General features: G+C 50.8%; 7 protein-coding genes across 7 annotated transcripts; 2 read left to right on the plus strand and 5 right to left on the minus strand.

Annotated features, from left to right (window-relative positions):
- Positions 1 to 1,130: 1,130 nt before the first annotated feature.
- Positions 1,131 to 5,439, minus strand: LAJ45_00232 (uncharacterized protein; the record flags this gene model as incomplete). The annotated part of the gene is made up of 7 exons (XM_046109834.1): positions 1,131 to 1,623; positions 1,684 to 2,594; positions 2,656 to 2,849; positions 2,902 to 4,843; positions 4,915 to 5,004; positions 5,066 to 5,330; positions 5,399 to 5,439. 7 exons carry the CDS (start codon positions 5,437 to 5,439, stop codon positions 1,131 to 1,133), a joined length of 3,936 nt encoding a protein of 1,311 aa, XP_045976527.1.
- An 853-nt stretch (positions 5,440 to 6,292) lies between these two features.
- Positions 6,293 to 8,106, minus strand: LAJ45_00233 (uncharacterized protein; the record flags this gene model as incomplete). Its single annotated transcript, XM_046109835.1, has 6 exons — positions 6,293 to 6,374; positions 6,437 to 7,267; positions 7,339 to 7,415; positions 7,492 to 7,715; positions 7,774 to 7,826; positions 8,012 to 8,106. 6 exons carry the CDS (start codon positions 8,104 to 8,106, stop codon positions 6,293 to 6,295), a joined length of 1,362 nt encoding a protein of 453 aa, XP_045976528.1.
- Positions 8,107 to 10,195: 2,089 nt separating this feature from the next.
- Positions 10,196 to 12,868, minus strand: LAJ45_00234 (uncharacterized protein; the record flags this gene model as incomplete). The annotated part of the gene is made up of 1 exon (XM_046109836.1): positions 10,196 to 12,868. The coding sequence occupies one exon, from the start codon at positions 12,866 to 12,868 to the stop codon at positions 10,196 to 10,198; it is 2,673 nt and encodes an 890-aa protein (XP_045976529.1).
- Positions 12,869 to 14,053: 1,185 nt separating this feature from the next.
- Positions 14,054 to 16,244, plus strand: LAJ45_00235 (uncharacterized protein; the record flags this gene model as incomplete). Its single annotated transcript, XM_046109837.1, has 3 exons — positions 14,054 to 14,393; positions 14,453 to 14,556; positions 14,619 to 16,244. The coding sequence occupies 3 exons, from the start codon at positions 14,054 to 14,056 to the stop codon at positions 16,242 to 16,244; spliced, it is 2,070 nt and encodes a 689-aa protein (XP_045976530.1).
- A 1,489-nt stretch (positions 16,245 to 17,733) lies between these two features.
- LAJ45_00236 (uncharacterized protein) lies at positions 17,734 to 18,414 on the minus strand (the record flags this gene model as incomplete). Its single annotated transcript, XM_046109838.1, has 1 exon — positions 17,734 to 18,414. The coding sequence occupies one exon, from the start codon at positions 18,412 to 18,414 to the stop codon at positions 17,734 to 17,736; it is 681 nt and encodes a 226-aa protein (XP_045976531.1).
- A 1,433-nt stretch (positions 18,415 to 19,847) lies between these two features.
- LAJ45_00237 (uncharacterized protein) lies at positions 19,848 to 20,876 on the minus strand (the record flags this gene model as incomplete). Its single annotated transcript, XM_046109839.1, has 1 exon — positions 19,848 to 20,876. The coding sequence occupies one exon, from the start codon at positions 20,874 to 20,876 to the stop codon at positions 19,848 to 19,850; it is 1,029 nt and encodes a 342-aa protein (XP_045976532.1).
- Positions 20,877 to 24,731: 3,855 nt separating this feature from the next.
- On the plus strand, positions 24,732 to 26,760 carry LAJ45_00238 (uncharacterized protein; the record flags this gene model as incomplete). Its single annotated transcript, XM_046109840.1, has 2 exons — positions 24,732 to 25,085; positions 25,303 to 26,760. 2 exons carry the CDS (start codon positions 24,732 to 24,734, stop codon positions 26,758 to 26,760), a joined length of 1,812 nt encoding a protein of 603 aa, XP_045976533.1.
- Positions 26,761 to 27,892: the final 1,132 nt, after the last annotated feature.

Here is a 27,892-nt window from a genome sequence, read left to right on the forward strand (position 1 = left end):
TCTCGTAGATGTACATAGTTTATGTGTACTACGACGATAACGATCGAGTTAAGCCAGAGGATCGCCGGTAGAAGCCGTTTATCCACTCCACAAGACAAATGCTGCCAGTCTCACGATCATGATCATGGCGTACATAAACCAGCACTGTAACGCGAAACTTCACCAAAAACGACTCCGGACTCTGCAGGGTGACGCCAATCTACTTATCACGATCTATTACGGTGAGATTCTAATGTACTCAATTGCATTGCTCAAGGCCGTTAACTATCAAACGAATCCCCAAAGTTCTTGGCGCACAGGCATCGTGAGGTAAGGGCTAGAACGGCCCGGTTTTCACTGGGATTTGCACTCCGCACAATGATTCCTATAAATGGCGTTGTCCTACCCACACTCCCGATGCACGCCATCATAAATTAATAAATAAAAAACCCCATGGCTTCAACGTCATTTAAAGTGCAGTTTCAAATGCCAAGAGGATTGAATGGACAATCACGAGCTATATAAAACTATGGCCACTATAATCACCAAATGAATACGTGGAAAGATCATGGTATATACGTGTATGAGCCAACGGGCCGTTGTAGAACGACATCGGACCTCCATTTGCTACAATTCCTATATACCTCACTAATATTATCTACATGTACCTCTATGGAAATCATGGGCGAGAGAACATACGATACTTTGCCACGAGAAGAGTAATCAGTGCGGACTTCGTTATCAGACGCAACGCCCACGCAATATCCTGGATTATAATTAGTTCCAATTTTAGAATTCTGGCGCCCCGCAAATCTCAAAGCGGAGGCGCTATCTATCTGGCTAACTACATGTAGTTCCCATACAGCTAGAGTAAATTAATTTTACACTGGGCTCGAGCTTAGATGATCTTCTCTGCATACATAACGCAGAGCCAGCCGCCAGAAACTGCAGTCATCAAATACCCCGGGCCTTGGGCCCTGGTCATAGCATGGCACATCACGTTGCATACATACGAGGCAATAGTTCCACACTAACCCTACAAAATACGATCAGGGAATAACAAAAAAGTTCTACAGTATTTACAACAAATAATTCTTCACGGCGACTCTCTGGGGCCCATCATATATTCTATAGTAGTCAAACCCAGCCCATTACCTCGGCGCTGCAAAGCCAGGCTTTGCCCCCGGAACAACTAGTCCCTTCTCTTTAGCTTCCAAAGCTTCCTTCTCTTCCTTCAGCACCCTGGCTGCCTCCCTTTTGTCCTGGTCCTCTCTCCTGACCGCGATGTCTTTTGGTCTAAAATCACTAAACGCACGCTTCAAACCCTTTTCAATAATCCAACAACCGGCATAGTCGAGTATCATGACAATAGTCATGGTCATCTTGAACTCGGAGGTGAACGGGACAAGACGAAGCTTCTCGTTAATTTCGGGAATGAACTCAGTTGAGCAAGAGAAGGCAACGGCCGCAACACCAATGAGTCCATAGTACATTCCCTTATTCTCGCGGATAGATTCACGGAAAGGACGGCCCTGGTAGTTGATTGCAAAGGTAGAGATTTGCTGAATGAGCTGGAGAAGATAGATGGCGGAATTGAGAAGACTTGGAGTAAATTCTCCTTCAAGGTCAACGTTCTCATCACGTCTATTTATCTTTGATTAGCAGCTACCCAGGAAAGATGACAACTAAAGATGAGAAACTTACGGTTCAAGTCTGGCGACAAATCTAGAGATGTAAATCAGAGTAACGATATGGACTGCAAATTGTCCCAAAACAGAGCCAATGATGTAGAAGTTGAAGATATTTGGCTGCGGTCGCTCTTTTCCAAGCTTCTCAACAGGCTTTGCCCTTGAAAGACTCAAAAAGCACACGCTCATCAACATGCCAGAAATAGTAACTTGTCCATCACCGAATTTAATGCCCTCAAGATACAAAACTGACAGAGAGTAGGCCGAGATCAAACAATTCAATGCAAGGATTTTGTACATCTGGATAGTTGCGACCAGGGTGCATCTTCCTTGACGGATAATGTTGGCGATAGCAACGACATTGGCGAGTTTGCTAGTGAAAGGTGCAGCGACTGAAGCATCACCAAGCTTGATAGTGGGCGGTTCAGCATCATCTTCCATCTCCATCATGGAGTTCATCATTTTGTCTGCCATAGCAGCAGCAGCGTTTGCACCTGCTTGGTTCTTATTGGCCGGGTTCTGGGATTGCTGCAGGGCCCTGGCGCCAGGGGTAACAATGGTTGGAATATTGCTGGCCTCTTGCTTTGCAGCGAGGCTTGCGGCAGAAACACCTTTCTTGTTCGCTTCGCGCTCGATGGCTTTTTCGTAATGCGGGTTTCCGGGTCCTGGAGGGTAGAGGTGCGCAATATGGATTGGTGGTGGGGGAGCTGGCTGATTAAATCGCTTAGTGAAGGATACCTGCTTTTCGTACATTTCCTTGAACTTTGTGATGCGATAATGCTCTGCGATCCTCCTGAGATCCTCTTCGGAGCCGTTCAAGAGTGCTACACCAATATGAGCCTGTTTCAAGGCACCGACATCGTTGGTCCCGTCACCACACATGAGAGTTGTGTAACCGGCAGATTTCAGTCCGTTGAGAATAAATTCCTGCAGTCGACATTAGCACCTTGCACATATTAAAACCTAAATATAGTTTGGGATCTGGTACCTTCTGAAGTGGTGAAACACGAGCATAGACCCAGGTGTGCCTCAATAAATCAACGACACCTGGCTGATCCTGCATCTTCCCAAGTGCATAACCTGTGATGCAGATATCCTTATTTTTCAGAATTTCCTTATCAAGAGGATCACTTGGGTTGACAGGGATGATGACAGTTTCTTCAACATTTCTCCAGACCAACTCTATCTTGATATTAGAATCAACCTCAAACATGAGCGCTTGGATTAAACTTACCGTGATCACCGGAAGTACCTTCCTCAGGAGCGTCTAAAATCAGGACATCTCTATCGACAATCTCCACCTCACGGGCAACATGGACAGCAGTTAACGGGTTGTCACCAGTAATCATAACAACTCTGTGGGAGCTCTCATTCAACATCCGAACGGTGCTCTTTGCATCGTCCTTCAGCGGGCACTGCAAAACCAAAAATCCGGCGAAGTGGAGTTGAGACTCAACATCCTCCCTTTTCAAAGCATTGATCTTAGCTTGGCCCCACTCGCCTTCGGTCGCCAGGTACTTGTATCCGAGAGCGAGAACACGAGAGCCACGACGAGTAAAGTATTTGAAGGTTTCCTCATAGTTAGGTGGAACCTCAACAAGCATCTTTCGAACCGTTTCCGGAGCACCCTTGACACCGACAAACGTAGCCTTGGATCTTTTTCCATCACGGTTAATCAGGACTGAAGCAATTGAACTCTGTCTCTTGAGCAATGAAGAGAACTGGAAACGTCTCTTGATCTGAACAGTCCCTGCCGGGCTTGAGAAAGCACTTCCCGGGGCAGCGCTAGTAGCTTTACTGGTTAGGATATCCCCACGCCCGAGAGACCATCCGAGTGCAGTGAGAGTAGCCTTCTCCATGGGATCACCAACGACCTCACCCTCATCAAGCTTAACAAGTGCGTGCGCGGTAGCCAAAACAAGGGTGGTCTCTCCACCAACGTGTTCAACCTTTCTCAATTTTGACATCCCATCCTTTCCTGGGTTCAATCCAGCAATACCCTCGACAACCAAATCCTCACCGGTAAGAGTCCCAGTTTTGTCGAAACAACAGACGTCAACTCTTCCAGCATATGGAATTCTGAAGGGTTCCGTGCAATAAATAGCGTATTTACTCAAAGCGGCCAAAGAGGTGTTCACAGCCAAGCTGAGTTCCATGGGGAGCTCCGGGGGTACAACAGAGGTGATAATCAGGACACAATCCAACAAAAGCTTGCTTCTCTTGCGATCCTTCTGCACACCCTCGGTCCAGACATACCAACTTGCAGCAATGGCGAACATGAGTAGGAATAGAATGAACAATAGAGCTTCGGCATTATTGGCGGAAACACGTTCAGTAGAGTAGATCATGGTGCGAACCAAAGAACCTTGACTGGTCTCGAATCCGGTACGTGTGACAACAGCAAGAGCACCATTATCTGGGGGAGGCACAACACCGGATTTGTTCTCAAGAGGGGCATCATCAGGGTTGGCAGTATTATGTGTGATCTGTAAAACTTTTGTTCCTCCGTAAAGCATGGCATTCTTGTCCAAACCCTCGATATCCAGGTTAGCTTCGCCAGGCCTAAGCGCAATTGAATCTTTCAGCAAAGGCGTAGATTCTCCGGACAACATAGCCTCGTTGACAATAGCAGTTCCAGAGATCAAGACCATGTCGCACGCAACACCCGAGTCCTCCTTTGTACGCCCAACGGAGACAAGATCGCCGGGAAGAAGCTGGTCAGACTGGATTTCTGTCCATTTTCCGGAGCGATGAACAAAAATTGGGTAAGGCTTAATGCTCATGCCACGGAATTCAGTAAGAGTCCTCTGGCGCTGCCAAACAACAGTTGACTCGAAAGCGACAAGCATGACCAATGTAAAGATTGAGTAGTACCAGTATTCATCTAGACACCACAGACCGACACAGAATAGCTGGAAAATGAAGAACGGTGCGACGGCATGCTCCTGAAAGAGCTCGGTGAAGGTCGGTACGGGGATATCGAAAGAGTTGAGACCATAGTGATGCTTCAAGCGATCGACGACCTTTTCGCTCTTCAGGCCCTTGGTGAGTTGGTAATCGGCCAATTTTGGGTCTTCGTCAACAGGGTAGACAAGCGGTGAGAATGAGCCAGTTTCGGGAGAGTAGAGAAAGCGGCGCTTTTGGAACAAGAATGAAATCTCTTCCTTCTCGCCAGTCTGTAGAATTCCGCATTAGTAAATAAGAACCGCCACGCGGAAGTAGTAATAGTTCTAGGAACTGAACTCACCCTGTCGCGAACGAGTTTACAGATATCTGGAGCTCCAGCATTTTCAACGGGCATGATTCTAATTAATGTCGCATCCTCAACTCTCGATGCCTACTCATATATTAGCGCTGATATTCCCGCAAATTCTCCACGCAGCGAGAGAAAGACCAACCTTGATTCCAGTGATAAAAGCCCTCCAGCCCATGCTCCAATGACACCCGAGCCAGATCAAACTCTGCAACCCAAACGTTGACAAAAAGTACAAGACCGTCCATTCCTGACTCTGAAAATACTTGTCATAGCTCTCCTGCCTCATCCATAGTGAGAAAAGCGCCGGATAAGCTGCCAAGAATGGCCAGGTGTATAATCGCAGAAGAACCGGAAGAGGATTGAGAAGTGTGGAAGAGGCGATTTGGGAAGAATTTACAAGTTGCCGCCTGTTAATAGAAGCCGGTTAGCTGGACTGTAGTAGCGAAAGCAGAAAACAGAACCGGGAGTCACATACTTGATGGGCGGCGTTGGCGGATAAGGGGGTGTTGAAGCCATGATGTGTGGTTTTGAGAAGTACCGGTGAGGACAGTACCCTCTATATCTATGATTCCTTTATTCTGATAATGAAAGAAATTGTAAGGGAAGAGAAAAAAAGAGGAAGAGAGGGGACCTGGACGAAGAAGAAGAGAGGGTTGAGAAAGGGGTGAGTTGATCCTTCTTGGAAGAAAAGGAAAAGAAGGATTGTTAGAGGTTGTCAAGACACGTTGTGGACCGAAAGATGATGTCGTGCACCGGCTGAAGCTTGCCTCTCGAATGGATTGGGTGGATATTTACAAGAAATAGAACCCTTTTGGAAGGTTCTCAGCCTCAGGAGCCTTTACGCAGACATCTATCAACTTCTCTCCCTATGAACCTCTAAATTCCGCCACTTACAGCTCTACAAAAAAAAATTTCAACAGATTTCGCAAAAAGGACACATCGCGTCTTAGCTATCCGTTATCGCTGCTTACCGAAAACACTACTAATCCCACTCCCCCCCACTCCAATCGTCGCCACCGCTGATCACTCGGAAACAGAGCCTCCCTGCAGTCTGCACCCTCAACGACCCGAAGTAGAAAAAAAGAAAAGAAAAGAGGAACATCGAAATTAGAAGACAAACCCTTTAGATAATAAGTATGGCAGAATATACGACATATCCTTCTCGCAACGTAATCGCTCAATGCTACATGAAGAACAAGAAAGAAAAAAAAATAGAAGAGTTATTGAATTATACACGCCAAACTAAACTCGAATTGCAGACAAACATCTTTGCTTTACACGCTGATGCTAGTTTTTGTCCGTTAACTAACTACCGTCTATATTCCATTCCAATGCCTTCCCCATCAACAAACATCAAACTTGTAACGTTTTACAGCAATAGCTCAAGTGGGTTCTCCACAAAGTTCTTCAAAGCCTTCAAGAACTCACCACCGACAGCTCCGTCAACAACCCTGTAGCACATCCATTAGCTTGAGTCCGTGCGAGTACATTATATATCCATGTGATGACTTACCGGTGATCAAAAGATCCAGTGACAACAATCTGATCATCCCACTCAATACCACCATCCGCACCCTGAATAGCGACCTTCCTGACTGTTCCTACAGCCAAGATACCGGCCTGTGGGGGGTTGATGATAGCTGTGAATCTCTCAACAGCGGGGTTCATTCCCATGTTGGAGATGGTGAAGGTACCGCCCTGGTACTCCTCCGGCTTCAGCTTACCATCCCTAGCCTTTCCGGACAAAGCCTTGACTTCCTGAGAGATAGAAGCCAATCCCCTTGAATCGGCGCCCTTGACAATGGGGGTCATAAGTCCGACTGGTGTGGCAACGGCAACAGAGATGTCGGCGGTGTTGAAGGTGCGGATCACGCCTTCATCCTCACGGTAGGAGGAGTTGACGGTAGGGACCTTGATAAGCGCCGCAGCAACAGCCTTGATCATGAAGTCATTGACCGAAAGCTTGTACTCGCCATTGGCCGTGGCGTTAAGGGCCTGGCGAAGCTTGAGAAGCTTTCCGACAGAGAGGGTGCTGGAAACGTAGTAGTGGGGGTTGGTGTTCTTAGACTGGGTAAGGCGGCTAGCAATGGTCTTACGCATAGAAGTCAACGGAACATCGGTGCTGCTGGCTCCGCTGGGGGCTGCGGAAACATTGCTGGGCTTGGCTTTCTCAACATCGGCCTTGGTGATGCGTCCACCCTCACCAGTTCCCTTGATGTCCTTCAAAGCAATGCCCTTCTCAAGAGCAAGCTTCTTGGCGACAGGCGAGATCGCAATACGCCCTTCGCGGTCAAGAACAGTCTCAAGCTTGCCACCGCTGGAGGTTGGCTCCTCAGATTTCACACTGGTGGGGGCAGGCTTGGGGGCTCAGAAGTCTCGGAGGTCTCTTCCTTTGGTGGTGGTGGGGCCTTGGACTCGCCGCCAGCGCTCTCGACAGTGAAGTCGGCGAAGGCACCGATGTCTTCACCCTCCTCTACAAGAATGGCAATTGGCTATATTTCTACAATCAGCACTCCAAAAATTTCATCGTAACGTTTACGGCGCAGGCCCGAGTAAACAAAAACTTACGTTTCCGACAGCGACATCCTTCGATCCGCTATCCCTCAGGATCTTGGCCAGGACACCATCCTCCTGGAACTCAAAGTCCATCTGAGCCTTGTCCGTCTCGATCTCAACCAAAACATCTCCAGGGCTGATAGTGTCACCGGGGTTCTTCTGCCATGTCCCAATGTTACCTGCGGTCATCGTAGGGGAGAGCGCTGGCATGGTGACGACGGTGTGAGGGGGGTATGCTATCCAATCATGTTAGCTCTCCGCACCATTGATACCTGCGGGAAAAAGAGTTTACACATTTTGAGGCATAGTATCGGGAGAGCGCAGAAAGGCATTGAGGTTGATTCCTACTATAAAATAAGCGTCAGCAGTAATCCCCATAATTTTGAGTAGAATATCTATCTTTGCGCAGCACCGCGGATCTTGGAAAGATAACCCCACTATGCTGATGCTACATCCTAAAATTTGCCATCCCCGCAAATTTGCCAACAAAAAGGATGGGTAAAACCGTAATAACAACGAAATTGATACATACACTCTCAAGAAGCCAGCACTCTTAATACCACTGCTCCTCAGGCACGAAGCCACTCCGCGAGATGAAGCTCTTGAAAGAACTGCTGAGGCCGACATCGCTGGTATCAATTGGGGGAGATAAAATGGGGGCAAAAAAACCCTTCTAGAGAGGATAAGAAAGGGAATGGAGATGACGGGGAGGGGTAGGAAGAAGAGAGGAAGAACCGGCGTTAGTTGTTGTTGAGCGGGACGAGGTGAAGTGAAGGGGCCTGGGGTTGAGGTTTTTCGTTGGGCCAAAATGTTTGGGACGGGGACCTTAACGCGGTGTCCGGAACGACTACCCCGAAATGCATCAACCCTAAGAAAAACATCCCAATACATTCTCCATATATTTTAAAAGTTTCTCAAATGATTTCATGAATAGATATTATATGCTTTGTGAGATACTTTAACATTATGAAAAAGCTCCTCTGGCGCTTGATAAGGATAAGTACATGTAACCTCACTCGGGGGACAACTTCTTGGAAGTGCGACAACAACCAAACTCAAGCTCACCGTTCCCGAGTCCAACTCCTTGCAAGGCGAACTGTCCCCCGGGTATTATCTGTTGCACGAGATATCTACACGTGCGTTAGAGCAGAGATCCACGCTGCTGGGCTTTCATGTGAGGGTTTCCATGTGTGCATCGTCTTGCTGTAGGGCTGCATGTATGTCGGGGTGCATACAAGAGGCTGATGGGCACCAAAATACTGGTTTGTTTACTCCATGAGAGAAAGAGAGACAACTAGATGCAAGGTTTTAGTGCGGCCAAGAAACTCTAATGTCACTCATTAATTCTCCGGATTCTCGAACAACGCCAGTAGCGGAATCGGAGATTATTCGAAATGCTACTTCTGTTTGGGATGGGTTTGGGATTTGGCTTCAGTCATGGGTTGTGCGGCTCTTGCGATATCGTTATAAGTTCCGGACAGGCGGAACTTTTTTGACCTTTCGGCTTCTACTTGTCAACTAAGATACCATGCAACCGCTTCCTCGCACTAATTCCCCATCACCTCTACCAGGGTCTCCTTGGATCTATCCTCTCTCAGAATCACCTTCGAAAAATCGCCCCGCACCTCATAGTCATTCTATAAACTGATAATTGTTCAGCACAATAATCCAATGCCAGTTAAATCTTTAAGGGTAGGGGACAGGGTTATGGCAGATGGCGCAGCAAGTCCATAGTATCGAAGGTTATCGTATGTCATACTTCAAGACCCGTAGCATCAAGGTATCCCGTGGACATCAATGGCCGTGGCCATGGAGGCCACGCTACCAAAAACTTTGAGGACCATACTATGCGCAGGCTCAAGTCAGCTTTACAACTTCTATAACCAACCTGATGGTTCGGTGGTGTTAAATGATAAAAACAAACAGCAGAGGCGCGAGGAATACAGTAAATACAAGCCACTGAAATGAGAATTATTCGGATCCTTCAGGTTTACTACTGGATCTTAAGTTGCATATAGTTTTTACATTTGACTTGGCTCAGCGCTGAATTTTGAAACTCCCGGGCATGAATACGGGCCTTAAAGGTTAGAATAGACAATTACATGATGGAAAGCTTTATGAAGAGTAAAATTTGAATCCACGGATCCGTACTGTCTTCGGTATATATATAATCCTGGATTTGCGCCCTCCAGTTCGAGCCCCAGAGGCCGTATCTAAGGGGGTACCTACCTACACATTTAGGTGGATTGATGATAGTAAACGGGCTTTTAGTTCGTCAACTGAATTTTGTTATTGTGTACTCAGAGATTCTTAACTTTCGAAATGTTGACCGCCGAGGCATCGATAACTGTCATGGCCTCATGGCCAACTCCTAGTTGTGATGGGGTGATATGGTGATAAAAGGCTGTTAGTAGAGGATGATTCATCGAAGCATCTTTTTATTTTAACGCCCCTACAGTTTTTAATATCTATTATGCCTTATAAAGCAATATACTTTGAAACTAGCACCACGGCTTCGGCATTTGGGAAACCTAGGGCCTGTGTGGCTACAGCTATAGAGCTTCAGGTACACACTGTGTCTATTGAGGGCCAAAAATGCAACTTACGTTAGGAAGCATGCATGCACACATCTGACAATTACCGTCCGAGAGATAGGCAGGAATGGATACGATCATTGCCATAATCACAGACAATCACTCGCACCAACCACAGGCTCTCACTCGGCCTCCTCCTCCTCCTCCACCGCTAGCCTATTTTTCCTATACTCATTCTTACTCCAATGCTCGCTCCCGGCAACGAAATTCTCTCTGACAACCTTTCCTCTCTCGCCGTTCTGCCACCTGACAACCACTCCCTCTACCTTTGTGCCAGGCGCAAACAGACTCTCCCTTTCCAAGAACCCCAGCAGCATCTCCCTTCCCTCTAATATGCCTCTATAAATCTCCGGCACTATACTGATACCGCTGTTTTTCAGAAGCCCCACTAAAGTGTCCCGCCCCACGAAGCTTCCTGTCAAACGGTCCAATAAGTCAAAAGCCAAAAAGAACCCAGGAAGCTTCGTATAAGCAATGCTATGTGTTGCCGCCATCCACTCCCCAAACAACACATATCTCTCCTTCAACACCTCATCTCTCGCCAGCACCCTATACAGCTTTGGCCCGTATTTCTCCAGCCACCAGTCTATCTTCGAGAATTGGGCCTGGTCCGAGGAGCTGATGTAGTGGCTGCGGTTCTGCACTAATATCTTCCCTGTGGCATCGAGCGAAAACCCGATATTCGCGCCATCCACCTTCTCTTCCACTATAACCATCTTCTGGAACCGCCCCTCTAGATCGCTGCTATCGAGGACTAGATCGTCCCGTGTTGCGGAGCCCAGATCGAGGAGATGCCTCGTCCTGACGAATTTCCTCATAGGCACCTCTCCAAACCAGCGATTTGCCAGCTCGACCGCGTTCGCGATACACCTTATTCTCACAACACCCGTGAAGCCTTCATCCAGTGTCGGGGGCTGCAACAACTTTGCGGTACTGGAGATGGCACTCTTGACGCGGTGCGGCGGCATCGTAGGGTGCAAACCCCGATTCTCAGCGCGGGATTGACAAATCTCCACATCATAATCGAACCACACCGCGGTTATGTTGGCGCTGTAATTAAACATCTTGACCCACTCCCTACGCTCATCCGGCGTAGGATTACATCGATCCAGAACAAGCACCTTCCTACCACCACTTCTACTGCCACTGCCGCCGCCCCTCCACTGCCCCACCGCAGCCTCGCAAGCCCGTTTCGCAGACGCCGTCCCCACCCGCTCCTCCGCGACGATCTCATCCGGCGACAGGACCTCAACATTAGCATTCCGCAGCCTGCACATGCGCGCAAACCCGCTCTTCCCGCCCCCCTGCAGCCCCACCAGCACCACGAAATCCGGCGCCTCGCCGCTCCCCACAACCTCCATCTCCACGCCCGCCAGCTCGTCAACCTCCCCGCAATTACCGGTCAGTGGCTCCCCGCGCCCGTGACGCTTCCACGCCAGAGAAACATAGGACGCCACAAACCGCTCCTGCTGCTCCGTCTCGATACTCCCAACCCTCATCCCCCTCACAGCCTCCACCGCCGCCCCCGCCGCCATCACCGGCGGCGCCCCCTCCTCACCGCCAACCGTGAACCCAAACAGCGCAACATAACACGCCAGCACCGTCCCCGCGCGCCCCTTCCCGCCGCCGCAGTGCACCAGCGTCGCCCCGCGCACATCAGCATCATAGTACGCCTCCTCGACAATCACCCTCAACACCCGATCCATCTGCGCCACCGTCGGCGCATAGTAGTTCTCGACAGGCACAAACGTATTCCGCACGCCCCCCGCCGGCGGGAACCACAGCGCCGGCAGCGGCGTCTCCGCCGTCAGCGTGACGATATGCGTCACCCCGAGCTTGTCATGCAGCACTTGCACGTCGCTCTCATTACGCGGCGTGCTCATCGCGCAGAGGTGGTGCGGCACCAGCCACGAGAAGAAGCGCGGGAGCTGGTGGCGCGGGTGCAGCGTGCTATATCTCGTCCGCGACTCCAGCAGCGGCAGCGCTCTCGCCGTCGGTGCCCCCCGCACCGGTGGCAGCGGCGCGCTGAGCGTCTGCACGAGTGCGGCCGGGAGCGCGGCCGTGATGTGCGCGGCCTCGTCGTCGGTGAAGAGTGGGCCGTACTCGGTGTGGGCGCTGCAGGCGGCGATGTGGGTTTCGTAGTGCGCCTGCCGCTTTGGCGCTGTGGAGAGGGCGTGGGCGCGCTGGTAGGAGAGGAGCGCGAGCTTCCACTGGTCGGTGGCGAAGGCGGTGGCGGCGAGGCGGGCCCAGCCGCGCTCGGAGGTTGGGTGGGTGCGAGTGAGGTGGACGGCCCAGTGGAGTTGTGTTGTGGGGGTGCGGGCGCGGAGGAAGAGTGCGTCGAGGAGGTCGATTTCGGCGGTGGGGGGGAGGGAGAGGCCGTTTACTACCACCCTGTTCCTGTCCTGGGTGCTGTGGAGAATTGGCTCGGAGCCTTTGTGCAGTATCGGGATGCGGAAATCGACGGGCTCAAAGCCATGTCTAGCCCGCCAGGCGTTGCCGGCGGGCCACAGCACGGGGAGACTCCACGTCCCGGTCTGTTCGTTGTCGGGTGTGGGCTCCAGCAGGTATATCCGCGCCGTATCTGGCAGCGCGGTGGTTTTGCGCTGTGTGGCGGTGGTGGTGGTGTAGAGGGGGTATTCGGACTCTGTGAGCAGCACTATATAATGATACTGCTGCTGTTCTACGTCCGATAGGAAGGGCAGCGTAAGTGCTAGTGTTAATGTGCCGTTTACGACCGTCGGTGTGCTGACGCCCGTGAGCGGTTTGAAGAATGGGGACTCGGGTGGGGCTGCCATTGGTGTTATTATTGGGGGTAATGATCGGGGTGGTGGTGGTGGTTGGGGTGAGGGGGGTAATGATTGATGGTACACTTTTTTTGTTGCTGCTTCTAGTTGCTGGGTTGGGTTTGGCTGCACTGGACCGTTGGTTGGCGCTTGGGTTGGCTGGGCTGTTAAGTAATGGTGTGTGACTCAACAAGCTTCGGCCTGGATGGGATGGGGGCGGACTCATGGTTGGGGGTTATATCGATGTTTTGGGTTTGAGTGTTGTATATCTACACGAGATTGCAGATTCATGTCTTTGTGCCAAATAACTGCAGTATATACATTCCGTTCTGTGACCCCTTGATATCATCCGAATCCCATATCGAAACTACTTTCCTCAAGGCTGCAACCCACAACCCACAACCCACAACCTGCAAATGAAATGCCATACCTACCACCAACCTCGGCCAGTGCACGGCAAATTAAACACCAAATAACTAAACCAAACAACCCCCCCCCCCCCCCCAGTGGAGGGGGCGCCCATCGGCTCGGCTGTTGCAGGCAGGCAGTCGCACGCGGTTGTGGGTCCCCAGAGTGGCAGAAACTACACTTTCCCCAGCACGAGGTGCAAATGTTACGAGAGAGCCAAGCTTTGGGCTCGGCTGCAGGGCCGAGTCACGTCAGCTGATGGGAGGTTTCTCGGCGGTAGAGCATGTCTGAGTGCAGAGTATGATGGATGTCGGGTATCGACAGTCGGCAGCTGACAGGAGAGATTGGGGGGAGCGGTGGTGACGTTTTTTGTCTCACTTGTAAGTGCGCGGGAGGGAATGGCTACTGTATCTATCTACACGGTTTGGATGAGATGGAGGTTCACAGAGGGAGAAGAGAGGGTCAGGCAGGCAGACAGAACTGCATTTCAGATGTGGCGGGGGGGCCAGGGACGGGCGGGCGGGCGGGCCTTGACGTGACCTGCATAGATACAAGATAGACGATAGGGCATACATAGATAACTAGGAGCACCTTCTCTTCTGCTTCTGCTTGCTTTTTCACTCCTCCATCCCCTCTTCTCCTCCTCCTCCTCCTCCTCCACTTAACTTAATTTACCACCCACTCACTGCTGCTTCTATAAAACATTGCCCTCTCACACTTCTACATATCTACACCCGTTCATGCCCCAGCAGCCCACCCACTAACCCCCCCCCCCCCCCCAAAACCACAATGTCGGACCCCAGCGGCTCCCGCGCGCCAAAGACCTCCGAGCCAAACCCCTTCACACGCCTGCTGTCCCCGCGCTTCGACGGCAACAACAGCGACCACGGCACCTTCTCGTCCGACGACGACACGCGCCCGACCACGCCGCAGATTCTCGGCGCCACCAGCTCAGAGGTGCGCATGGGCGGCGGCATCCTGCTGAAGCGCAAAACAACCACGGCACGCATGGCGCAGGAGGCGGGCGTCAAGCGGCCCTGGCTGATGTATGCGAGCTACTACATCCCCAGTATTGGCTGGATGAGGGAGTATGACCGGAGCTGTCTGCTGGGGGATGTGGTTGCTGGTGGTAGGTTTGCCCTGTCCTGTTCTTGGTGGTTGGAGTGGGGAATTGATGTGTGGGTGTAGTGACTATGGCGTCGTTCTATATCCCCATGGCCCTCTCGCTGTCGGCGAATCTGGCGCATCTCCCGCCCATCCACGGGCTCTACTCGTTTGCGATCCAGCCGCTGGTGAGATGGCCCACATGTGTGTTCTGTGGGGGGGCCAATTGGCTAACATGTAGCTTGCACAGGTCTACGCCCTCCTGGGTTCCTGCCCGACCATGGCCGTCGGCCCCGAAGCCGCCGGCTCCCTCCTTCTCGGCACCGCCATCCGCACGCTGAACCAGCACCACGCCCCCGCCTTCGACGACGGCGACGAGGCCGAGAACAACGCGCGCCTCGCCGGCGTCATCACGGGCATGACGGGCGCCTTCGCCTTCATTGCGGGCATCGTGCGCCTGGGCTTCCTCGACAGCGTGCTCAGCCGGCCGCTGCTGCGCGGCTTCATCTCCGCCGTGGGCTTCGTCATCTTTGTGGACCAGTCCATCCCCGAGCTGGGGCTCACGGACGCGGCAAAGGCGGCCGGCGTGCTGCACAGCAGCTCGCTGACAAAGGCCGTGTGGATCCTGCGCAACCTGGGCGACACGCATACGCTCACGTTCGCGGTGGCGGCCGTCTCGTTCGGCATCATCATGGTTGGGCGCCACCTGAAGAAGGTGTTTGAGAAGCGCGCGCCGTACATTGCGTTCCTGCCCGACCGCTTCCTCGTCGTCGTGATCTCGGCCATCCTCACGTACAACCTCAGCTGGGACACAAAGGGCCTGCAGGTGCTGGGCAACGTCGAGGCGCCCAGCGGATCCCTCTTCAGCTTCAAGTTCCCCTTCCAGCTCTCGCACCTCACAAACCTGCAGGAGACCATGTCCACGGCCTTCCTCATCTCCGTGCTGGGCTTCTTCGAGTCCGTCGTCGCCGCAAAGTCGCTCGGCACAACGCTCGACGCCAACATCTCCTCGAACCGCGAACTCATCGCCCTGGGCACGGCCAACATGCTCGGCGGCTGCTTCCAGTCCCTCCCCGCCTTTGGCGGCTACGGCCGCAGCAAGGTCAACAAGGCCACCGGCGGCCGCACACCAATCTCCTCCGTCGTCCTCTCCGTCTGCACAATCATATGCACCATCTTCCTCCTCCCCTACTTCTACTACCTCCCGCGCTGCGTGCTCTGCGCCATGATCTCCGTCGTCGCCGTGTCGCTGCTCGAGGAGGCGCCAGAGGACATCGCCTTCTTCTACCACATCCGCGCATACGCAGACCTGGCAACCATGCTGCTCGTCTTCCTGACCACCGTCATATGGTCCCTCGAGACGGGCATCGCAATCGGCGTCGGCATCTCCCTCATCCAGGTGATCCGCCACTCGACGCGCGCGCGCATCCAGATCCTTGGCCGCGTGCCGGGGACGCTGAATACGTTCAAGGCCGCGGAAGAGGTGCCGGCCGAGGAGCTGGAGGACGTGGAGGGGTGTCTGATTGTGAAGCTGACGGAGGGGCTGACGTTCGCCAACACGGGGGAGCTGAAGAACCGGCTGCGGAGGCTGGAGCGGTATGGGGATGCGAGGGCGCATCCGTCGCTGCCGAGGATTAGGGGACGGGTGGTGGGGACGCGGACGGTGGTGTTTGATGTGAAGGGTGTGCGGAGGATGGATGGGAGTGGGACGCAGGTGCTGGCGGAGATTGTGAGGGGGTATGTGGCGAGGGGGGTGGGCGTGTGGTTTAGTAGGGTGCCGATGGAGGGGGGCGTGTGGGCGATGTTTGTGAAGAGTGGGATTGTGGGCGTGGTGGGGGGGAGGGGCATTTTGTGGGGAGTGTGGAGGAGGCGTTGAGGGCGTGTGAGGGGAGTGGGAGTGATGAGGGGGCGGTCTAGAGGGGGCTTGTTGTTGCTTTGCTTTGCTTTTTATATTGATATTGATATAAAGATTGCTTGCTTTCTGTTGACCTGTATTGTAGTGCTTACGGATATCGATTTCATTTCTTACTGTTCTTTCCCTTCTTCTTTGCTTTTCCTGTGCTTGTTTGCTGCTTGTGCTTGTGGACATGGACGCTGGTGAAGATCGGGGGGTATATATACACTCTGTTGCTTGCAATTGGCTTGCGCGCTGTACTCTATCTATATGGTCATGATGGACGAAACTAAACGAAGGAATGGTGCGTGGTGATTACGGATATGGATATGGATAATGCTACTTATGTTATGCTTGCTTTGCCTGTGAAGACCGTTGTGGTGTAGTGTGCTGTGTGCAGCGTGCGGGGAGGAAGTGAGATGGGATGAGACGAATGGGTGAGAAACACCAGTGGGGGTTGAGACTATAGGGTTAGGATTGTGGGGTTGGAGTGATGGTGGGCGCGCGCATGATATGATAGAATGATAGAATGGACGGCGGGTCATTGAATCTCACTCGGCGTGGATTGGATCAATCCCCATACAACCGGCCATGGCCATTGATTGACCGACGAAACAAACCAGACCGAAGAACCAAGTCATGTAGTGACGACAATACCGCCTGGATGTAGATTGTGGGGTATAGTGGGGGGGGGAGGGGGGGGTGAATGTGGTGTAGGATTGGCTATATGTAATTGTGGGGGTGTATAATAGGGCTCAACATCTGCACGTAGGCGGATAGGCGGTTGGGTCATTGCATCTCACTCGATTGGGCGTCACGCTGGGATTTCGGTATGTCTGCCAAGACTCATCCACATTAAGGTATGGATCAAAAATAGGGATGGGACGGGGAGGGGAGCAGCAAGGAGGTAAGAAGGGCGGATGAGGGAAGAGGTGGGCAATTCTATATAAATTTGTATTATGCCTTGTCACCAGCACTGGCTTGGGATATAAATAAATAAATCGCTGTCAACCCCCCCCCCCCCCCCCACACACACACATATCTTCTCTTTGACATCGTCCCTTTGGAGATAATAGTGATTTCTTCCCCTTTGGTTTTTTATTTCTTTGTGTGGAAGTTAATTGTGCTGATGGGCCTCTCGCCGTGTCGATAGTTGGTTGATGGGTTGGAGGCTGGTTACTGTGAGTTCTTCCCGGTACTAGCTAGCACTCGTGTTTTTATGGGAACCGAAATATTGAAATTTTAAAAGAATCCATGTCGCCGCGAACCATCAAATTCGCCCGTTCTCTGCACCTAGCTTACAGTATTACCAGCCTCCAGTGCCAAACCTCAACGCTGACAAAAGAAATATCCAAACGAAGGAAACCGTACAAAGGAAATGAACCGTACAAAATACTCCATAACCGACCAAAAAATCACAAATACAACCAACTCCTAACCACAAATCAACCCTATCATAGCAAAAACCAAATCATTGCCTACCCTCTCCCGCCCTCCGAGTTGGATTTACAACCCAATTAATGCTATTCGTCGGCCATATCCCTCCCTCCGTGTACCTCGACGAAGAAGAAGAGCTATGCGTGTTGGCTCTCCTCAGGTTGCTACTAGTCAATGAAGCGCCCCTGCTAGTGACAGAGCCCCCACTACCATACGCCGAATCCCTCCCCGAGCTCACACTCAGCAGCGAAGACCGCCTAGACGGCGCCGCCATATCAGTTGTGGCCCGCGAAGAGGCAGTCGAATACTCTGATCTGGCTCCACCTCTTCCTATAGTGCTAGTGCCATCAACCGATGGCGCCAGCGGCGGAACCCATCTGTCACGCCCGTCTGGCGGAAGAGATGGCCCGCAGTACCCTGCTGAGGCGTAGGAGCCGATGGAAGATGCGTATCCGCTGTGGACAGACTCGGGGTAGCTGGTCCTGCGGGGAGTGGTGGAGTGCTGTGTGCGGGGGTTGTATTGTAAGGATCTCTGTGAGCTGGCACCTGATGGGTGCGTGTAATACGATGTCGATCGTACCGAGCTTCCCGAGCGCACGCTGGATCCGGAGGAAGGGCCAGTGCGGGAGGAGAGATCTACGTACCCCGGATCGCCAGGTTGGTAATGGCGGGGTTCGAAGTTGTAGTAGTGGGCGGCGCCGTTACTCATTTTCATGTCGGGCTGGCTGGTACGTGAGCTATGATTACTTGGGATATTGAACGATTTCGGTAATTTTTTTAGAATTGATGCTGGTCCGATCGTCGACGGGGGGTGGGGGGATTTTATATTCTTGAGAGGACGGGTTCCAATTGTATGTTATCAACGTTCATAGTTCCCTCTTCCCCCCCCTTTGAATTTCAAAGAACCGCTCTGATCAAAAAAAAATATTGATATCAATGATCATGTTTCATGTTTTTCAAGCAAATAGTATGAAACTTGGCACACACCCCCCCCCCCTTGAAATAATTGGTGTAACACAACAGGCAACGACATGTAGGAGGTAAGTACGTACTTCTTTGAAATAAACAAATTAATTTAATATAATATAAATAAACGCGGCGATTCCAGCAGGAGGGAGGGGAGGGAGGAAAGGGAGGTGGTTAGGGGGGGCCCGCGGCCGAGGAGAGTGCTCTGATATACTCTGCTAGCGCGACTTATTAGCCCCCCCCCCCCCTTGCGCATGCTGCACTGTGCCAAGGATTAGTGGTCGGCCACCTGTTCGTGCCCTGCATGCCGTTAGAGTACGTGTACTACATGTAGCTACAGTTCCCTCGAGTTAGATAACTCAATAGAGAGGGCCTTTCCGGCGGAGGGGGTTTGGGTCCGATCGCGAGGTCGATCCATGGGTGGGTGGACTTGCTTGCAGGTGGGGACTGTTGCGTTGGGTTTTTTTTATTCTGTTTCGTTTCTGGAGGTTTGTTTTGATAGTGGTGGAGGAGGGTTATAGGTGAAACACCTATAGCGCGGTGGTGCTGGTCCGTTGGGTTTGGTTTGGTTGTTGCGCTTTGACGTTGGGCGTTGTAGGTAGTGGGCCATGGGTTTGGAGGCAACGGGTGACTTTTCATGATTGAGCATATATGTATGCATAAATTTATGGTTCTTGGGAAGAGCTTGTCACAGGTGATATCAGTTCAGGTTGTAATAGAGACAATGCTTCTTTACGTGTACTCTAGTTTGAGGGTGGCGGTCTCGAGAATGTTCTCCGGCCGATTCTAGTATTGCAAAAGAGAGGTGTATCACAGATGATATCAGCTTAGTTTGCTTTAGGGACAATGCTTATTTTTTGGGAGCTGGGAGTGGCACTCTCGAGTATCGAGAATGGTCCTCCCACGCCAACTTGATATTTTTTTCTTCATTTTTTAAGGTTTTGCGGCACAGGAGTGGCGAATCGACAGGAATAAATGCAGTAAGAACAAAAAACAGAAAAACAGTATGATCAACAACTAGAGGATACGCTCCAACACAGTAGTACAGTGCTAAAAAATCAACGCAATCTATAAACGAATAACCAATCAAAGGAAATCAAAAAACAGAAGCCAAAGAAACTCAGTCAAAGTCAAAGTCAACAATATCACCATACCATACCATATTACCATACCAAAAAGCTTTTAACGGCGGCTCGCCCTGGACTTCTCCGACGCCTTGGACCCCACAGACGAAAGGCTATCCTCAGGCCCCACAGTGTCGTACCCGGAGAGTGTACCGGTGCTCGACCTCTTGATGCTCGGCGCAGCGCTAACACGAGAGCTGCTGCTGTGGTGGGTGTTGGATCTGCTAACGTGGGAGGGCGAGTAGACCTCAGTGCGGCGGGATGCGGCGTGCGAGATGTGGGAAGGTGCGTGGGCTTCGGTGTGGCGGGAGTGGGTTGAAGGAGAGGCCATCTCGGTGTGTCTAGAAGATGCGTGGGAGCGAACTGAAGGAGCGCCCATATCAGTGTGTCTGGAAGACACATGGGAGCTGTGAACCGAAGGCTCTCCCCTGATGGTGCTGTGCTCGCTGCCATAAGACCTGCTGCTATGGTGGGATGCATGTGATGGCGGCGCCTCAAGATATCCAGCCACCCCGGAGGTGCGGTTGGACGCCACAGTGGGAGTCCTAGAGCCCATATCAGTGTGTCTAGAAGATGCATTGGAGTGAACTGAAGGGGCGCCCATCTCAGTGTGTCTAGAAGACGCACGGGAGTGGATCGAAGGCGATCCCATCTCGGTGTGTCTGCTAGAAGACACATGAGAATGGACTGAAGGCTCTCCTCTGATAGTACTATGCTCACTACCATACGATCTGCTGCTATGGTGGGACGCCTGCGACGGCGGTGCCTCGAGATAGCCAGCGACTCCAGAAGTACGGTTGGAGGCAGCAGTGGGAGTGCGGGAGCTGGGGTATCCGCTGGTTGCGGATCCCCCGGTCTCGTATCCTCCGCAGCTGCTGTGCTTGCTGGCCTTTGAGCCGGAGGTCTCGTATCCACTACGGTGGCTGCCTGCGTGCGATGGTTGGCTGGACCCTTGGGATTCTTTGGCCCCAAGGTAGAGATCCATGAGTGCGTAGGCAGGGTCGTTGGGCGAAAGATGGCGCTCTTCGGGGACAAAGTTGTCGAGATCGACAATCTGGCCGTCAACGGTGAATTGGAAGTTGTTCATATTTGTGGTGGTAAAAGTTGAGTTGAGTTGAGTTGAGTAAGTTTGGAAATGAGGAGTTGGGAACGAGGAATTGAGTGTTGTAGTAGTTGTGCTGGCTGTGAGTGTATCAAGGATGTGATGGAGTTTCTATTAGGAGTGATAATGGCGTTGATTTTATAGAGTTGGGGATATTTTCAAGATTGTGTTTGGTGGAGTGTAGTTTCGAGGGGTCAATGATTTTTGTTTCAATTTCGTAACGAGGGGTATCAAGAAACATCTTTTGGGAGACTTTGTGATCATTGTGGTTTGAAATACGATACATCCTAAGGCTGGTAGATAGTTGTAACAGGAGCTAGATGTGGGCCCCCTTTGTCTCAATTGATAGAGAGAACAGTACGTGCCTACATATACTTAACATTGCGATTAATTAACTCAATAAACTAGCCCCTCACAGCTACCAAGAAAGAGAACCCTGAGGGTGTCGAAATGTTTCGACACTCCATATATAGAACTGATGATTAAGCTTTTGCAAAATTGTAGTCTTGTGCAGCCCTCAGGAAGCTTTCGCTTGAGATTTGAGTTCTATGGCGCATGATAGCTACATGTAAGTTCCGTGTACGGCACAGCTAAAAAGTAAAAGTCGAGCCATAACGCATGAAGCTTCTACGCACGATAATCATAATACAAGTAATCAAAATAATAATTTCTCATACTCGCACACTGCAACCGTGAGCTTCTGGCGACGTTCAAGGGATTACCGCTGTTCTCATTTGAGCAAGTGACTGGGGAAATCTCCAAAACCCAGCCCGATCGGCAAGGTGGTATACCGGGTATGGGAGACACGGGATTCGAACCTGTAACCTTTTGATTTGCAGCAAGAGGTAACCAGACCCTTACGAACCTTCTAGCAGCCTAGACAGGCAATATGGGCCCTCGAGTAGAATATATCGGGCTGTGCCCTTATGTAATGCTAGCTTTGTGGGGTAAGCAGTCATAAATTGACGGCAGGTAAATCTTTCCCACAATCACGCATTTAGTAGGCACTGGTTCATTTCCGGCACTCTCCTTCTCCTCTTCCTTCTTCTCATCTAAATTCTCAGTGACATGATAAGCGCTTCCTTCTCCATCATCCGAGGAAGGTTATCACCAACCATTTAGCTGCTGCTTCAGCCCTAAATGGAAATCTGTAAGTCTTCTACTCTATAACTACTTGTATAACACCGATTCAACCTATATTCATCGATCTAACATGTCTCTTTCAGCAGATTTCTCAGGGAATGGACTCTGGCTAGCAGATCTTCCCAAGCCCGGTGTAAATATCCTTATCATCCCTCTCATCGATTATCATTTATAGATACGTGTAACAAATATTCGCTGGATAGACCGATCCCTCCTCGTTTCACCGCCTCATGTGGTGAAGGAATACACCCCGGCCCTGAAGGTTGAGCGTGCCGCTAGCGTTCCCTTCACCCCATTGCTGGCTGGGCCGGGGTTCGTATGCGCATCCTTCCTCCCAGCCTTATCCTTCGACGGACTGGAATCGCTCTCCCATATACATAAGGGAGACGCGAGTTGTCTTATAGGTCATTGGGACCTCATGTGCGTAAATCATGACTCTTTCACTAATATAACTTTACCTTGACTGATTTAATAATATAGAGGCTTTTTGGGAGTTCTGGCAGTCGTCCTACAAGCACATGGCTTATGCTATGGTCTTGTACTGATTGTGGGTGTAGATGGTGCCCCTATTTCAGTGGCTCTACTCTTGTAGGGCCGCTGTACTGATTTTGGTCTGCTTCATCCGGGCCCGCGACAGCCACCCTACTCTTGTAGGGTGGCTGTACTGATTGCCTGGGTTGCCCTGTGGGGGTATTGGTTTTCCAGTACTCTCATAGGGCGGTTGTACTGATTACTGGGGGGTGGTCGCGGCGGCATTATTGTGATGATAGCCGTGGGCTGTTATGGGGCGGAGGAGGGGGGGAGTTTATAGATAGTTTTACTCTTGTTACTTTTGTTTATGGTGTTTGAGTGTTTTGTGATTGTGACTTGGTGACTTGATGCATGTGATATCACTCGGACTTCGCTTGAGATTTGATGACGCTTGAAACCGTAGATCCAGCCATTTACCCAACTAACCTACAACGCTTTGCCTCGGCCATAACTAAGGGACTTTTCGAACGATATCTAGCAGATTAGCCTTTACGAAGCCTGTCCCAGTTTTCTTTCTTTTGGCCACTTCGTGTGTGTGTGTTGTCGCCAGGAGCCAATAGGAAATAGCCTTGGCAAGCCTCCCTGCCTAGCACGAATCCATTTCAGCCAGAACGCATGTCAATAACGAGCTTTTCCCGACTCGACTCGGGCCGACAGACTTAGGGCTGATGTGGCTTTGGGGAGATGTGCTGGTTGCGCATTTTCGGGCGTCGTGGTCTCTTCCTCAGTGGGCTAGCCGCTTGATGCCCATCCGGGTCCAGCAGGTAGATTCGGCTTAGATGATCATCTTCTGCTTAATTGCGCTGAGTACATGACCAGTTTGCTGGCCTTTGGGTCCATAGTACCGTATTTCAAATCAAAATCAGCGGGGAAATCTCGAAATATTTCCCTCATCCGTTCCTGTGTTGGCTCATCGACATGGGGCATCTCTGTGCGAGTGTCTCGTACACGATGAGCATTATACCGGCCTGTTGGGGCTGCTTCTGCAGCTGTTTGACAGCATTGCCAGCTCCAGGTAGGACTCGAACGCTTTCGTGCTTCAGCAGATAAGATAGTCAATTGACTTGGCCTCTCTATACAAAAGTTGCTTTTTGACCATTGTTCGGGAATTAGATTTGGGATGTGTAGCTAAGGCCCATAGATCAGGTATATACGTTTCTCGAGTGATTACTTGTGATTCTCCAAGCCGATTCATTGCTTCGAGCCAAAATTCAAGAACTGTACCGCCCAGGAACAAAGCCGTTTAATTACAAGCTGTAAGATAGAAATATCATTTTATATCTAGTTACGGGCGTCTATTGGATTAGAAAAAGCCAAGCGCAAGATTCACTTATACGGGTGTGGAGTTTCCACCATGGCGCCTAACGAAAACAATAGAAGTCCCATCACAAGCGCGTTTCAGGTCTCTCTCTATTGTCCTTCTTTGTTTGTCGTCTGGATAAACCCATGCAAACAGCATTACATAAGTCAGATAACCTTATGTGTATCTTTGCCGATCGCATCGCGGCTACACACTAGCATGTAACATCGACTTTACATACACCAAACATGCATGCCACGCCGCAATTCTCTGCGCTTACATTTCCCAGCTAGGTTATTCAGGGCAACCCATCTCAATAGATGAAGATGAGCAGGTACCCAACTGATGAGGGGTTTTGTGTTGGGTTCTGATGACAGGTACTTTGGCAGTTTTGTATTGCGGTCTCAACTGGATGCTGATTATCAGGGCGGAATAGAAAGCTCTGTAGGTATGGTGAGTAGTTAGAAGCATCTACAGCCGAAATGAGTTCAAGAATGTAAGTATTTACTCTATTAAAGGGTGGGTTTCTTTTTCTCAAATCCTCGATGACGGCCCCCCCCTTCAGAACTATTGATTGGATCGATCATGCGCCGTCACCCCCCAACGTTGCCTCCCAAGACCACGATAATAATAGGCTCTCAGGGTCTGCGAGCGAGATAAGGTGGTGAGCGTGTGAAAAATTCGACCCTATCCTAGTCGTCAGCTGGTCGAGAGCCTCTCTGTGGTCGCTCCATCCCTCTTTTGAGTCAGACCCTTCCTCCCATTCTCCCGCATCTAAATACCATTGGAAACTCTCCCCCCCACCTCATCGGAGTTGAATTTCATCTCACGAAAAAAACAATCTATCGCGCATCAGCATCATCATCATGGCTGCTGAGGAATACTACGTCTCCGGCGCTCCGCTCGAATCCTATCATACACAGTCGCAGTCTATGGCGCATCATAGCGATGGCAGTAGGTCGCGAGGCAGTAGGTCGCGGGGAAGAGGGGAAAGTGTTTCTCCACCGATGCCCAGGTCCCCGGCCTTTTATCATGGTCATGAGCAGGAGCATGAATATGAGCAAGGGCATGGACATGGACATGGACATCTGGTACATGAACAAGAATATGAACATGGACACGGACACGGACAAGAATATGAGCATGGACACGGACACGGCAATGAACAAAGTGTGCAAGGCTGGCATCCTGACTTTGTTTCGCGGTTTCCACCAGAGGAGGTCAGTACCACTTTTACTTCATAACAGCCTTTTTATTCTTGTTTATTTTGTTACCGCGATCTTGGTTCTATTGGTATGGGTTATGGATGGGGGTACCTTGCATGTCAGCGCACATGGTGGTTGATTGTGCACTGATAACAGGTCGGCTGCTTATCCGTCATCACGGACATCCTTCATTATCTCACATGCGATGTACTGACAGATCATCGTGTTGTAGCAACCATATGGCCCGCCCACAATTCAAGGCGCGATCGACTACTACAAGAAATTCGGCGGCAGCCTTCCAGAGGGATTTACTCTTTCTGCAGACCCCTATGGTGGCACCCACGGCAGCGGCTACAGCCACAACCACACAAGCGCACACGGCCAAATAGGACAACACCACAGCGGCCAAATAGAACAATACCACAACGACCATGGCCAGGTATCACAATACACTGATGTGGCATCTCGGAAGAAAAAGCAACGCCACAGTAGTACATATTCGCAGGAAGGCCAAGTAGTAGGGCTATACGGTCACCACGATGATCAAGTATCGCACTACACTGACCAGGCATCTCGCAGAAAACAGCACCGTCACAGTACCTATTCTCAAAGTGGCCAGGTAGTCGAGCATCAGCATCATCAAAATGATCAGGTATCGCATTACACTGAACACGCTTCCCACAAGAAGAAACATCGTCAAAGCGCCTATTCTCAAGCAGCCGTAGAATATGAGGAGCCCTTCGACCCAAATGCACCTCCTGGTGAGCGTGGTCTGGGATCAACTTTAGTCGGCGGTACGGCGGGTGGATATCTTGCGCACAAGACAGGTGGAAACTTCATGAGTACTATCACTGGCGCAATAGGAGGTGCAATTGCCGCAAATGTAGTCAATGACGAACTCAAGGGGCATAAAAAGAAGCGGGACAAGAAAGAGAGAGAGGAAAGGAGGGAGAAGAAGGAAAGGAGGGAGAAGAAAAAAATAACCTCCACCACTCAAACTACTTCATACCAACTTATAAACGCCGGCTCTTCCGGGTCAGGTGGAAGGATATCAAGTTCGGGGCATGGAGGCCACAGTGGAGGAACAGGCAGTGGTGGTGGGAGAACTTCGTCGAATACACTTCAAGTTGTAGTCGCAGGGAGTGGCCGCTCAAGCTCAAGACATAGACGCAGCTCGTCGCACCAGAGATCCTCTAGCAATACCCTATCTCCCAACGCATACAGCAGCCATGGATCCACCTATGTGGTCACTCATTCCCACTCCACCTCCCGTTCTCGTCGCCGCCGTGATTCGTCTTCGGAATCGGACCGTTCACGAGAGTATCTCTCCAGTCACAGCCATGGTAGAAGCCATAGCCGGAGCCATAGTCGAAGCCATAGTCGCCGGCTCAGTTATACTACAGAAAAGCCGATTAAGGAGCCTCTACTAACTTCGTTATTTGCATACGGGTACTCAACTGGCGGAGGCCACGTATTCAGTAGTGGGTCGAGCGAGAGGTCGAGATACGTAAAGACGTCACACAGACACCGTAAGAACCATGTGCAGCGCGAGCACCGTGACCATCATCATAAGAGGGTTGGGAGCGCAGATAGCTACAGTAGCGATAGCTCCTCTAGCAGTAGCTCCTCCAGTAGTAGTAGCAGTAGTAGCAGTTCGAGTTCCAGCGATTCCAGCTCTGACTCGGACTAGGGGTTGGTTTGTGGTGGTGGTAGGGGTAATGATCCTTTGGCCATATCTATTCATTCGGCGTGCGGGGCGGTATGGGTTTCTTTTATGAATGTACGGATGACATTTCTTCTTTTTCTTCTGCTGGAACGGCGTTTCACGACTATCAGACTCCAGATTACGAATTTTCTTAGGCTTGAGATACCCTGGGGGCTATGGAATTTATTGGCAGGCTAGCAGTTATAATTATCTTCACTGCATAATATTATTGCTTTCCATATTTTATTTTTTTATTTTTCATGTCGATAACAGGCAAACGCCTGTGCCTCCTCCTCCTTAGCAGCTTAGCTAACTACATATAACTAAATGTAGAGTACTTAACTCCAGTACCGCGCATGAGTACATGTAGGTAATTAATACACTTAAAGTACTGTAGCCTACTCGCATTCCAACATACAATATAAAAACGTTTTTAAAAAGAAAAAAACTGCGTGGCCGTATCCCGTGTATATTATAGGTACGTAAGGTACACATACACAATTATTCCCTGTTTTTTTTCTCCCTTCTCTACTTTATGCATGCATGGAACACGTCCAGAGTCAACAAATATGCACTGGGCAGGGAGAGGACAAGTTGTGGCCTTCCTACCGTCAGATAGAGTAGAGTATGCAGAAATAAATATGCCGAAAATGCCAGGTCAGGGGTAGTAAAGCAGGCACTCTCGCCGAGGAGCCATGGAGTTTGAAACCGGGCTCTTCTAAGTGCCATCATGACTGAGGCGTAACCACATGGTATTCGGAATAGCCTAGTATTCTAGCTTCATTTTTACCCACATGCAGACACCTGTATTGGAATCCTCACTCCTGTTTCCCCCGGAATCTACATACTTTGACTGCTTCCTCCAGAATCAAGCTCGACAGGGGAGAAATTCGAAACCAGCCTGTTCTCTACTACCGGGACTGCGGTACATACAATGATCACGATAGTTTCCTAACCACTTTATTACTAGGCGAGTAGATTGTGATCCTCAGTGCTTCTCCTCTGTCCGGGTACCATGGTAGAGTATGGAACTCTCGGAATTCCTCCCCAGGAATTCAAGGGTTGGGTAAAATAAGCAGAAACAAAGCTGGCTCAAGTAAGGGTAAAGTGATTGGAA

Source organism: Morchella importuna (genome assembly GCF_003444635.1).
Source record: "Morchella importuna strain M04M26 chromosome Unknown Morimp01GS001, whole genome shotgun sequence".
Classification (NCBI taxonomy): domain Eukaryota; kingdom Fungi; phylum Ascomycota; class Pezizomycetes; order Pezizales; family Morchellaceae; genus Morchella; species Morchella importuna.